Here is a 12,800-nt window from a genome sequence, read left to right as displayed (position 1 = left end):
AACTTTTAAGGCTTATTCTGTGGCGTTTATATAAGCCTTTTGACGGGTTGTGTAATAGAGCTGTAAAAACGGTTATGCTCACCAAGTGAATGAATCACGTTTGTGCCGAACTCTTATTACAAAGTAAAAACAAACACTCTTCTTCGATCCATTAATGTTTCTCTCAATTAATGTGCGCAATGTCATCTCTCAGTCTGAAACGTCTGTCATAGCAAATCAACACATGCTGTTGTGAATAATTAAGTGAAGCGTTTTCTCATAGGATAAGAACACGCAGTCTCATGAATAATTTAATAGACACTGACGCGTCATCGATGTACTATAGTCCATTGCCACGTCACAAATTGTGAAGTCAACACGATGTAGATTTTAAACCCGGAAGATGAAAATAGCACAAAAAAGCTTCAAATTAACCAGTTTTCTCCAACAGTTAAAATTATCGGATGCTAACATTGTCTTCTATGATGTGCAACACAAACACCTCTGCTAAAATCTCAGAAAAAGTAGTCAGGGGTTTCATGACCCTTTAAATGTGGAAAAGAGATACAGACCTTTCGTAATCTTTAAAAGGACAGTTCACCAGAAAATTAAAATTCTGTTCTCATTTACTCACCCTCATGTCTCTCCAAACCTGTATGATTCTTTTGCTGGACACAAAGAAGATAATCTGAAAAATGTCTCAGTATTTCTTTTGACTATTCAATGAAAGTCAGTGGGGTCCACGACAATGCTGGACCCTACTGAGTTTCATTGAAACATTCTTCAGAATTACGTTTTTTTGTGTGTTCAGCAGAAGAAAGAAACTCATACAGGTTTAAAACAAGATAAGGGTGAGTAAATGACCACATTATTTAAAGTTTTGCCTGAACTATTCATTTAAGATTTTGATATAGAAAGCCTATATATTTCTTGGGGTAATGCAAAGCTTGTACATCCCATTTGTAATGTATAAAAGCACCTTTGTAATATTAATTATGCTCTTTTGCGCAGATATTTCGGCCCTTGGATCATTTTAAGAATTAATTTGCAATGTCTGCCACTGACACATCCAGTGAGGACTCTGAGATGTGTTACTCTATTGATAAAAACAAACAGCCTCTCAGTTCTGAGGTATTGAGATTGTTATATATGAATCATAAGCTTCACAGGAGTGATGTAGGAAAATAAATAAATGCCCCTGTGGAATCTCAAGTGATGGAGCAATAAGGAAAAAAAAAAGATTAGAAGTAAGTACACGAGTGAGCTTCTCTACCCCAAAGCTAGCCTGGACAAATAAGCTTGCATACAAACACTCAGATGAGGTAACTTAGTCACAGAAGCACTAAAATAAACCTATAGGATGCATCAAACAAAACGGAGCCCATATGGCCTGAAATTATGACTCAACTGCTATTAAGTGGCAATTTATTCAAAAGTTAGGTGGGTTGGGACTGCAGGCAGCTTTTTCAACTATTTTATCTGAATAACAAAATGGACTGCTGAGCGTTTTATGAGCTGATCTGTTTTGTTTTCTCCCTCTCTCCTGCACCAGCCCTTTTGTGTAGTCTATTCACTTTACTCCCGTTAGCCGCCAGACTGTTTCTCAGTGCAAGTCCAAGGACCATTTTTCAATTCGTTCTCACTGCTGTGAAACAAAAAGGAGAAAATAGTGTCACTTGGTTGTTGTTGCCTTGCCAACACTGAGAAATCAGCAAGTTTTTGTCCATAATGAATTGAGTCGTTTTAATGGCATATTTGATGGTGTCTCCTTTGCAATTGACCTATTTGTCAAAGTGTTTCTGCCTTTGTTCATTAACGCCCACTCTGACAGCACTAATGATGTATTTAGTATGTTTGAGCTTGCAAAGTCAGGCACTAGCCAGAGGACAAAAACATTGTAAGATAGTGAATGGTGCTATTGTTGATTCATTTGCTAAATATTTATGCTTTTTGGTGATGGAATCCATTCAAAATGTGTGTTGGAAATCTCAAAGTTGCAGGAGTGATCCCAGAGAGATGTGACCCATGACCTGAAGACTGACTTTAGTGACTTTAATACCGTTAGTATTTAGCTCTCTTGTTCTTGAGCTGTTAGAATCTAAAACCTGGATTGGTTGTCATGAGCAAGTCATTTCACTTGACAAATTACAAAAAGACAAATTCTCCTTGGCCATTCTTTCAGTTTTATTAGAGAAGTAGTTCACTGAAAAATATCCTTGCCAATGTCCATATCATGAAAGTGAATCAGGACAGTGACTGTAGAGCCCTAAATTTAGAAAAAACAATTGGCCCCCAACTCAGACATTGCTACTTCTTCATTAAACTATTATGAACATGTCAAGGAGATCTAGGGAGGGTTTGATTAATGACAAAAACATAATTTTTGGGTGAACTCTCTTCACGAGTTAGTAATTTTATGTATAGTTTATGCCCATACACTGTAAATAAATAAATAACAATTGTACCTCAGTATGTCACTGAGGCAGCATCTTTAAAAAGACAACTTTGTACCATATCTACACTTAAAATGTGCATATTAGTACCCTAAAGCAGTAATATGCACCCTACTATCAAAGATGCCTCTTTAAGGGCACTGCCCCAGTGACAAGCTGCTGTACCCTTAAAGCTTACAGCTTTTACATTTTTTTCAGAGTGTAACAAGTTTTATTATATTTCTCAAAGGTTCTCAGGTCATTGCCTCGAATCGAAGGTCGTCCAGGGGCTTCACTTCCACCAATGGACTTCGAGACTCTAGAGTCTGATCTGCGGATGGCACATGGTGATGAAATAACTCCTGAAGATGTGATGTCGGCAGCCATGTACCCTAAAGTCTTCCAGGAGTTTAAAGAGTTCACATCAAAGTTTGGCCCAGTGGACTGCCTTAACACTCGCCTGTTTCTGGATGGCCCCAAAATAGCAGAGGAGTTTCAGGTGGGTCACAATGAGCCTTACGTCAACTGACTTCAGTGATGTGTCTCTTTTTATTTATTTATACAGTTCTGCTCATACGTTTACATACCACTTGCAGAATATGCAAAATATTAATCATTTTAACAAAATAAGATGGATCATGAAAATTCAATTTTTTTAAATTTAGTACTGTCCTGATAAAAGGTGGCATATCATGATGAAAATCTGACTTTTTCCGTGTTTAAGGGCTATAATTGGGTCCCCAGTGCAACCCAGAAAACGTGAAAAAGAACAACTCAGTAATTTTTTTTTTGGTGAGCCTTTTTCTGCAAGCTTGTGAAACAACGAGCATGTCAGATTTCGCTCCCCCCATAACATAGAAGGGGGATATTATTATAATATTACCACCCCTTGATTCCACGCAAGTTTCCACCCATTGTGTTTTCGCAAGCATCAACAGTGTACCAGTCCTAATGCCATGGCGAAAGTTCGAGCAAAGCATGCTATCTGTTCTTTCTTTGGCTGCACTGACGAGCACAGAACACTATTTAAAGTCCCAGCCTCAGAGGAGACAAGAGAGCAGTGGATTTATTGATTTATTTACTGTATATTATGCTGCTGCCACATAGATCTAATATAAACATGCGATTTCTTTCCCAGCTGTTTACCTTCACCAACTATTTATGAAACACGTGTGTTTTTAACACAAACTTGTGTGTATTGGACAGTTTAAGCACAATAAGACACGAAAGAAAACTTAGTTTAGCATGTACACACTGTGAAATCCGCTTTCTTATGCGCATGCTTCGGATGTGTACGCTCAGAAAACCATATATCAGAAAATTTTAACTAATATGGTTTAAAACGCATGATTTCAGCGCGATATACATGATAATCAAAACCAAACAGATATTTTTTTAGCAGAGTATCTGACGTTGGAGCTGTAAAGGCACAGCAATATTCTGAAAAAGGGGGCGGGGAGCAGCAACTAATTTGCATTTAAAGAGACATGCACGAAAACAGCGTGTTTCTGCTTCGACTCAGAATGGGCATTTTCAAAATGATACAATAAATGATCTTTGCAGTATTTTGAGCTGAAACGTCAACGGACAGATTCTGGGGACACCTGAGACTTAGGCTACGTTTACACTTGGCATTAACATGTGATCACCGTGATCCGATCAAGCCGATAGGATCATCAGTCAATCAGAACACGCCGCGTTTACACTTAGCTGATTTCTCTATCTGGATAAACGATCAGATCTGTCTTTCCCGCGCAATATTTAAATAAGTCTGCAGAGAATGGCCTGGTGCAAAGTCAACCTAAAGTGGTGGGTTTTCTTTTGAAAAGCATTTTCAGTCGTGGGACATTTTACAAATCAAAGATAAGTGTAGGAGTCTCACTAGCGCTCCACACGGGTGTTCTCCCCCTTTTTTCTGACAGTTCGCAAGAGAAGGAGTGGCATTTTGCATGATGTCGACCTGCAAATGCAGACACGATGGCTGGATTGCAATTACATTACAATGAGACCGATCACAATGCGTCCTCGACTACCTCTGGACCGGGACACGCTGATCGGATAACATTCCGATCAGAAGCGCGTTTACACTTGTCTTTTCAATGTGTATGTGGACATGTTAATGCCAAGTGTAAACACAGCCTTATATTACATATTGTAAAAAGGGGCATAATAGGTCTTCTATAAAGGGGTCATATGACGTTGCTAAAAAGAACATTATTTTGTGTATTTGGTGTAATGCAATGTGTTTATGTGGCTTAAGGTTCAAAAAACACATTATTTTCCACATACTGTACATTATTGTTTCTCCTCTATGCCCCGCCTTTCTGAAACACGTTGATTTTTACAAAGTTCATCGGTCTGAAAAGCGAGGTGTACGCTGATTGGCCAGCTATCCAGTGCATTGTGATTGGCCGAATACCTCAAGCGTGTGACGGAAATGTTATGCCCCTTACCAAACTGTGATGCCGTGTCCCGGCACGACGAGACAAAACCAATAAAACCAATTACAAACAAGGCATTTGTTGCATCCAGTGGGGACAAAATTACTGATTAGAATGACTTATACTGTTTTTTTTACGCATTGCGTTGCATATCGCGCCGTCTGCATTTGTGATCGGAGAAACGACAAATAACAAGTGCTACTCTACACTGCTCAAAACTCGCATTTGAATCGTTAGTGGCAATTTTTTTTAAATATGAAAACATACTTACAGTATGCGCCAGACTGTCCTTGCAAAGTTGGAATTGCCCCACTTTATAGAAACAGCCTTTGTACACAGGCGGCATTGTAGGCTACTCTCCCAGGATCAGGAAACAGTCCTCCGTAAAATGCGCTGCACACATCTGAATATTTGGGTTGAACTGTTCTGGAACAGTGTTGTAAATATAACTTAACCACTGATTTCTAGTTGTGTCCTCTTTTGGAAGGCCAAACAAAGTAGTTTCGCTTTCACAATGAAACACAGCATCTCCACGACATGTTACGCCTTCTTTCTTTGCGTGAACATTTGGGCGGTGTTATGCAAATCTTCCCACACAGTGATGTAGACATCATGTAGATGATGTAGATGTTTAAACTAGGTGTTTCAGGAGGGCGTGGACTAGTCTTAACTTTTATTAAGAATATCTCTTTGGGTTTGAGACTTTAGTCTTTGCAACTTTAGGGATCTTATCTATGCACGAACAGCTTGTAACACTCCAAAGAGAAAGGAAAACTTGAAATTGCATCATATGACCCCTTTAAGCGAGTTTACATAGCAGTCCTTTACACATACTCAATTCAAAATAATAACTGAATTTATAAAAAAATTACCCTGTTCAAAAGTTTACATTCCCTTGGATCTTAAAACTGTGTGTCATTTACATCCAGGGCATGTAAACTTTTGAGCAGGATGATGAGTACATTTTTCTTATTTTGTTTAAAGATAATTTTTTTTTTTTCATTTAGTACTGTCCTTCAGAAGCAACATAAAATAGTTAAACATTTCCCAGAAGTATAAGTATTTAAATTATTTATCCCAATTTACCCCAATTATCCAATTCAAAAAGACACTCCAGGTCTTAATGCATCTTGTTGCTTTCTTGGGCATAAGTAAATGTTTTCACCTTTTGTAATAGCTGTGTATGAGTTCCTCAGTTGCCCTCGGTGTTAAAAGATCAAAATCTTATAGCCATTGTTGCAAAGGGTTCAAATATGCAGAAGATGCTGGAAAACCAAAGAATGTGCAGGACCTAGAGGATTTTTCTGAAGAACAGCAGGCAGTTGAACTGCTCAGGCACTCATGAACAACTATAACTGTCGTGGATCATCCAGATAACAACACACTGAAATAAGATTCAAGGGTGTATAAACCTTTGAACGGGGTCCTTTTTTATAAGTTCAGTTATTATTTTGTGTTGTGGACTGTATGTATACATCTGTTATGTGAAATAGCTTATTCAGGACCGTACTAAAAAAATAACATGCAATTTTTATGATCCGTCTTATTTTGTTAAAATTATTAACATTTTGCATATTCTGCAAGGGTTATGTAAACTTATTAGCAGAATGTGTATTTCTCACTGTGCCTTATTTCTTGTACTAAGTTATTTAAACTATATTTCACCCTGTTAAATTTATAACACTATGGGATTTGACCTTTTAAGATTTAGCCAAGAGCCTGACTGCTCTCTCATCGGGAGATTTGCAAAATTAGATTTCCTGTGTCCTCAACTAGCCTCCACTTTCACAAAGTTTATTAGCACACTTTGTGACCATGGTTGTAAAATTGATTAGCATAGTAAGATTGAATAGCATGCCTCTTTTGTGTTCAAAATATATTACTTTGAACATCTAGGCTCTCTTTGTGAAGGTGTTGTGAAGTCCGATAAAGCATAAATGATGTTTTACAGCTCTAATTAAACAGAGTTTAACATTGTAATGTTCAGGGAGTCTACATTTTTTTAGCTTATTCTATGCTAGTTTCTGAATCATCTCAAACTTGTGTGGCTGTATCTCTATCTAGCTATGCCCTACGGTGTTTCTAAATGTGTTGATTGGAGCTTAGCCATGTGTTTGGCTCCTAATACCCAGTTCTGAGTGAAGTGGGTGTTACCTGGCAGGCATGAATGTGTCCCGGAGTCCTTCTCCAGGCACCACGAGAACTGAGAGCACCAGATGCAGGACTCGCATAGCTGATCATGCACCGAGCGAGAGCCAGACAGGAAGTGAAGCGAACTCACCTACAAAGTCATTTTACTTTGAAAATGCATCAAATCTGTTAGATCGAGTTTGCTTGCATTTCTTAATCGTCTTCTGGCCTGATTCTTCAAACCAGGTCTCTCGGTACCCTTTCAAACTGAAGCAGATTTTCCTCGGTTAACATGCGTAATCGTAAATTTCTCAGGGACTGAAGTTATTTGCCGTCGTGTTTCTCCACCCAGTGGAGCTGTCCAAATGAGATGTTAGTCGTGGCTGATTAGCGTAGATTAGCATGAGCTATATTAAGCTGTCACTGAGGCGAACGCAGGTGCACCCCAAAATAGCATTCCCTTCACAGCCAAACAGCACATGGTACCGACCTAAAGCCTCCCAGAGGTCTGTGCTAATCACTCATCCCTAAATTTTGCCTTAATTTTGCCCATGTTTTTTCGGCCTATTGTGCTCCAGTCTGGTTTTGTTTGTTTTTTTAAACACAATCACACTACATTTCATTTTTCATACCTACAGTAGTTACTGTGATTTGTTTTCGTTGTGTTTTTATGTGACTCTGACTCTTTCCTCTCACAGGTGGAGTTGGAGAGAGGGAAAACGTTGCACATCAAAGCCTTGGCCTTGGGTGACTTGAACAAGTCTGGTCAGAGGGAGGTGTTTTTTGAACTCAACGGCCAGCTGCGTTCAGTCTTGGTCAAGGATACGGCAGCAATGAAGGTAACTGTTCGCTGTTTATTTTCCTCCCTAGATTGGTTTGTTTCATCACTGAAAAGCAATTATCCTGACGCAAACAGTACACTCAATCATTCAGACATGTTTTGCGAATGTTCCCTTTTCTCTCTCGAGGTGTGAATAATTTCTGTCATAAGCTAAAAATGATCTTGCTCTTGATGTCATGGGCGTTTATCACATAGAGGCGGCGGTGATAAAAAACATCTTTTAAATTATCAGGAAGCACAATGTACACTTTCATTACAAGTCAATAGTGCTGTGTAGGAACTTTATATCATCCACGGACACAGAAATTGTAACTGCACCACACTGCTTGTAAAACTATAATTTGGCAGATTACGGCATGATTTGACAGAACTGAAGATCTCACTTTCTTTGCCCACACATAACACATCATTTTAAAGATGATTCATTCATTATAAGATATTCTCTTTGGTAAACAAACATTCAAATAGTCCTAGCCTGGAAAAAATGGTTTCCTCTCTTTGTAGATGCTCTTTTTGTTTATTATTGTCTTCATTGGCTCAGTATGGCAGACTGACGACGTTCAAAACACACTTAATGTCAGATAAGTCAGAGTGATGACACTTACTCAGCATATGCTCAACAGAGCTCTCCTTCTGCCTGAACACAGCTAGCAAGAGCATTTCTCCTCATGACATAAAGTTTGTTTTGCGGGTCCAACATTTTTCTTCTGCTGTCTAAAGTTTTGGTTGCTTTGAAATGAAACTTAAAACTGATTTATCTCTAGACTGTTTGTTAAAAGTTAACATGAATGACAGGTGCTGACATTGTCGCTGGTTTCAGCCTTATTTATCATGGCTATGAGGTTGGGGAAACAGTAGTTATGTAACTCTAGTTATGAAATAAATATTGTATCACTTATGAATTAATCTATCAAATATGCATATATACATATATATATATATATATATATATATATATATATTACTTTTACTTAAATGTTTTAAATAATAATAATAAAAATAATAATAAAAAGATTCTTGAGCATCGAATCAGCATATTAGAATTATTTCTGAAGGATCATCTGATACTGAAGACTGAAGTAATGATGCCAAATACATTAATGTTATTAAAATTAAAATGATTATGTTATAAATAAACTGTATATGAAAGTAACAGGTCAGTAAGATTCTTTAATGTTTTTGAAAGAACTCTGTTATGCTCATCAAGACTGCATTTATTTGATAAAAGTTGCAGTACAAACAATAACATTGATATATTATAGTGAAATATAACATTATGATGATACAGGTGTGTACATACTGTATGATGTACAGGTAAAATAACTAGAAGTAATTGACACTGGAATCCTCACACATAATGGCCATGTCTGTTCTTATGTTAATATATGTATATATAAGCGCAACTATTTTTAGTTTGAGGTGTTCTCTTTTTTGAGAGACAGTGGATTAGTGTTAATATTATTTGTTTTTGTATTAAATCTTTATTTTGTAAATATTTGAATGGTCCTTTTACTCATATATGTTTCTATCAGCAGAAGATGACTGTCAGTTTGAAAAGAGTTGTGAGGGAAAATGTGAAAAATGTCTCCGTTGCCTCTGGTCTCCCCTGAAATCATCTCATTCTGCTTTCTGCTCCACCAGGAAATGCACTTTCACCCTAAAGCCTTGAAAGACGTGCGGGGACAGGTTGGAGCTCCCATGCCCGGTAAAGTGGTGGAAGTAAAGGTGAAGCCAGGTCAGAAGGTGGAGAAAGGTCAGCCTCTCTGCGTTCTCAGTGCCATGAAGATGGAGACAGTTGTCAACTCGCCAATCTCAGGCATCATATCCAAGGTGCACGTCAATGCCGACAGCAGCCTGGAAGGAGATGACCTCATCCTGGAAATAACCGAATAAAGTTTAAAAGCTACAGAGGTTAAAGGTTTCTTTTCTTTAAAAAAAAAAAAAGTGAAGTGAAGTGAAGTGTTTTTAGAAGTGATCTTGTAATTTGGTGGACTGATGGTGTTTTTACTGATGATTTTAAGATTTCAAACATGATGTTCATAACTCTTCAGAGCTTTCAGAATAAGAATAATTTATTTGTTTTATTTTGTTTGGTCTGTTATTTAATTCAAAATAGAAGCATATAGGGGATGCATTTATAGCCTGTAACCAGAAGCTCCAGAAGCCTTTGTGATTCACTCTTTGTTATTCAGTTCGAACTCTGAGGACAGTGAATCCAGTGAATCTACTTGCAGCCTCAAGGAAGGGAGGACAAATGATACCTACATTACAGACTGATCATTCCAGGTTTTTTTTAAGTTGAATTAATAATATACTAAAATTATCAAGGTTCATTATGAATCCAGATGACAACAGAATTTGTATGCGTGTGTGTACTGTATGTGTGTGTGAGAGAGAAACACTGCAAGTTGTAAGTTTGAAGAGAAACAGCAGTTTCATAATATCATGTTAGTGGAGCGTAAAATCAATTTTAAAATGTCTGAAATATTAATACCAGCGGATATTCTAGTAGATGCACATTAAGCACAGTGTCGTCATTATAACGTCATTCTGCACATCTCCAAAGCAATAAAGTTGAGTAATCGGGAACTCGTATATAGCCAGATGTATAAAAGCAATCAACAATAATCAAAACCAGCCATTACTCTGCACTAGTTCATTATAAGGAATGTGAGTGTAGCTAATGCACTGTGGCAAATGTGTAATGTTTTTGAAAGTTTCCACACAACAAATTCCTTATGATTTCTTTCTCCTCTCCTCCTCTGCCTCATCCTGCACTTATTTTTAATCACTCTATCACCTTTGCACCACAGGAGCACTCAAGTTTGCGCTGCCACTATAAGTAAACAGCAAGTCATTACGCAAGCAATAATGAAGTAAACAAATGCAAAACGTGTCTGTGGGGCAGCGAAGAGAAGCTTCATTTTACAAATGCTTCAGAATGTTTTGCAAATATAATTGTGTAATATGTTTACATAAATCCCACTTAAAGACTCAAACAATGTGCAGAATGCTTTAAAACCATTTTAATGCTGTAGAAAAAGAGACTGTAATTATGGGTAATCACTGGTGCCATTAATAATGGAAGAGTCTTCAGTCTGTGTTATTAATGATATGCTGCACAAGATATTTCCTATTGACCTTGAAATAAGCCTTGATTATAGTTTCATATAGAAACCTCACTGTGACATTTCAAGGTGGATATGAGCTGAAATTGGGATTCGCGATCGAAAATCCGGATATAGATCCAAAATAGAAATGGTCAGACTGATTAAAAAGTTGATGCAGCCCGATGAGATCAGAGGACAAGTGTGATTGTATATTGAGCTCATGGATGCATTCAGTTTTTCTGATTGAATCTTTTGGCTGGCTTGTCAACGGCTTAGTGCAGAGAGATAGAGCTGTCTTCCATTGTGATACAATTTCACAATGGCTTTTCGATGTCATATGACTTACATTACACATGGTTCTCACAAATGTTGAGCTTGTATTATTGTGTGCTTTCAGAAAGAGCCTGTGCAAACAGTCTGAGTGCATGTATGACAGCATGAATTTGTGTGTATGCATATGAAAGCCAGAGACGCATACGGACACCCACGTGTTACCAGGGATACCAAAAGACACTAGCGTTCAATGAAGCTGCTCAATTAAACATAAAATTGCTTTATGTGCTTGTGTGTGTTTTTTTTAAATGTCACTGTTGGATGGTTTCTGCCATGATCTGAAGTTTACAAGGGAACAGCTCAACCAATAAGAAACTGTAAGGTTCTTTTTGGAACCAACAGCTTGTGGGTTTGATGTGGATCATTTCTATTGAGCTAACAAGGCTACAGTTACTACTTTTATAAAAGACACTTCATAATTATCTTCATAATTACAAATATTGCCTATCAAATGTTTATTTTTGTGTGTGTGTCCTTTTGAGATAATTACTGTTAAATGTGTAATTCATTGTAAACTCAAATTCTGTGTGTGGGTGGAGAACTGAGAACATTTGCAATTCAGTCTTTCAGTTGAGGATTTCACTATTGAAGCTGAAGAAGTAAAGCTCCAAATGCTTTAGTTGAATCATTTAAATTGTGATGAAAATGAATGTTTTGTCTGAACTATGTATTTTGATGCCCTTCAGTTTAAGTTGTGCATTCCATTTACATGATTTTATGAATGTTTATTTTTTTTTCCTGCTTATCCTTAATTATAAACTTGTCCAGATGGTTGTTGCTTTGTTGTAATCGTATTAGAGAGATGTTTAATAAAGATAGAAAAATAAAACAAAGAATTACAACAAAAAAATCTCTCATGTGAGCTCTTTATTCATAAAAACAGTTTGATGCACAAGGATTTGTGATCGTGTAAGTAAATTTAATGAGCTAGTGTACTCAGTTACTCACATGTAGGCCATTAGACAAAGCCTATGCTTTTCACAATACAGTATTTTTAGATACATCTTTGAATATGTAACAGATGTTAATGCAAGGACAAATGAAGGTGATGGTACATACTCCATATGAAACATCTGCAACCTTGAATGTAATACATGTTAACCTTACTTACCGTATTTTAGAGTAAATATGATACAGTATTTAATGTTTAATACATTCTTGACTAATGTGTGATCACTGATGCATCACTAAAAATTTCACTCTTAAACTTACTTTTAATACAATTATTACTGTTAACATTTCTGTTCATCTCAAAGCCAGATGTTTTGTTGTTAGCAGACGCTTTGGAAGCACATGACCTGGAGGCTGCCATGTTTGTTTCTGGAACATTTGTCATGTGACTGATCACTCGTCAAATGCGACAGACAAGGGAAAAAGTCAATTTCATGCCTTTGAGGGCCCTCTAAAATCTGTTGCTGCTAAGACATTTACTGTTTTAAAGAAATGGCAACGCTTTAGTTTAGGGACCAATTCTCACGATTAACTACTTGTGTATTAGCATGCATATTATTGGCTGTTTATTAGTAATTATAAA

The 12,800-nt window shown here is 37.2% G+C and overlaps 1 protein-coding gene across 1 annotated transcript in view; it reads left to right on the top strand.

The window, feature by feature from the left end:
- Positions 1 to 11,433, top strand: part of pcxb (pyruvate carboxylase b) — a 215,090-nt gene extending 203,657 nt beyond the window's left edge. Inside the window, exons 19-21 of the mRNA XM_016269466.1 lie at positions 2,662 to 2,910; positions 7,681 to 7,821; positions 9,465 to 11,433. Coding sequence (XP_016124952.1) covers positions 2,662 to 2,910; positions 7,681 to 7,821; positions 9,465 to 9,716 — 642 coding nt within the window. The 3' untranslated portion in view covers positions 9,717 to 11,433. The remainder of the gene's footprint in view (positions 1 to 2,661; positions 2,911 to 7,680; positions 7,822 to 9,464) is intronic.
- The last annotated feature ends 1,367 nt before the right edge of the window (positions 11,434 to 12,800 follow it).

This window comes from Sinocyclocheilus grahami, unplaced genomic scaffold (genome assembly GCF_001515645.1).
Source record: "Sinocyclocheilus grahami isolate Dianchi unplaced genomic scaffold, SAMN03320097.WGS_v1.1 scaffold52.1, whole genome shotgun sequence".
In the NCBI taxonomy this organism is placed as follows: domain Eukaryota; kingdom Metazoa; phylum Chordata; class Actinopteri; order Cypriniformes; family Cyprinidae; genus Sinocyclocheilus; species Sinocyclocheilus grahami.
The sequence above is the reverse complement of the archived record's forward strand: the minus strand, read 5'-3'. Positions and strand labels throughout refer to the sequence as shown.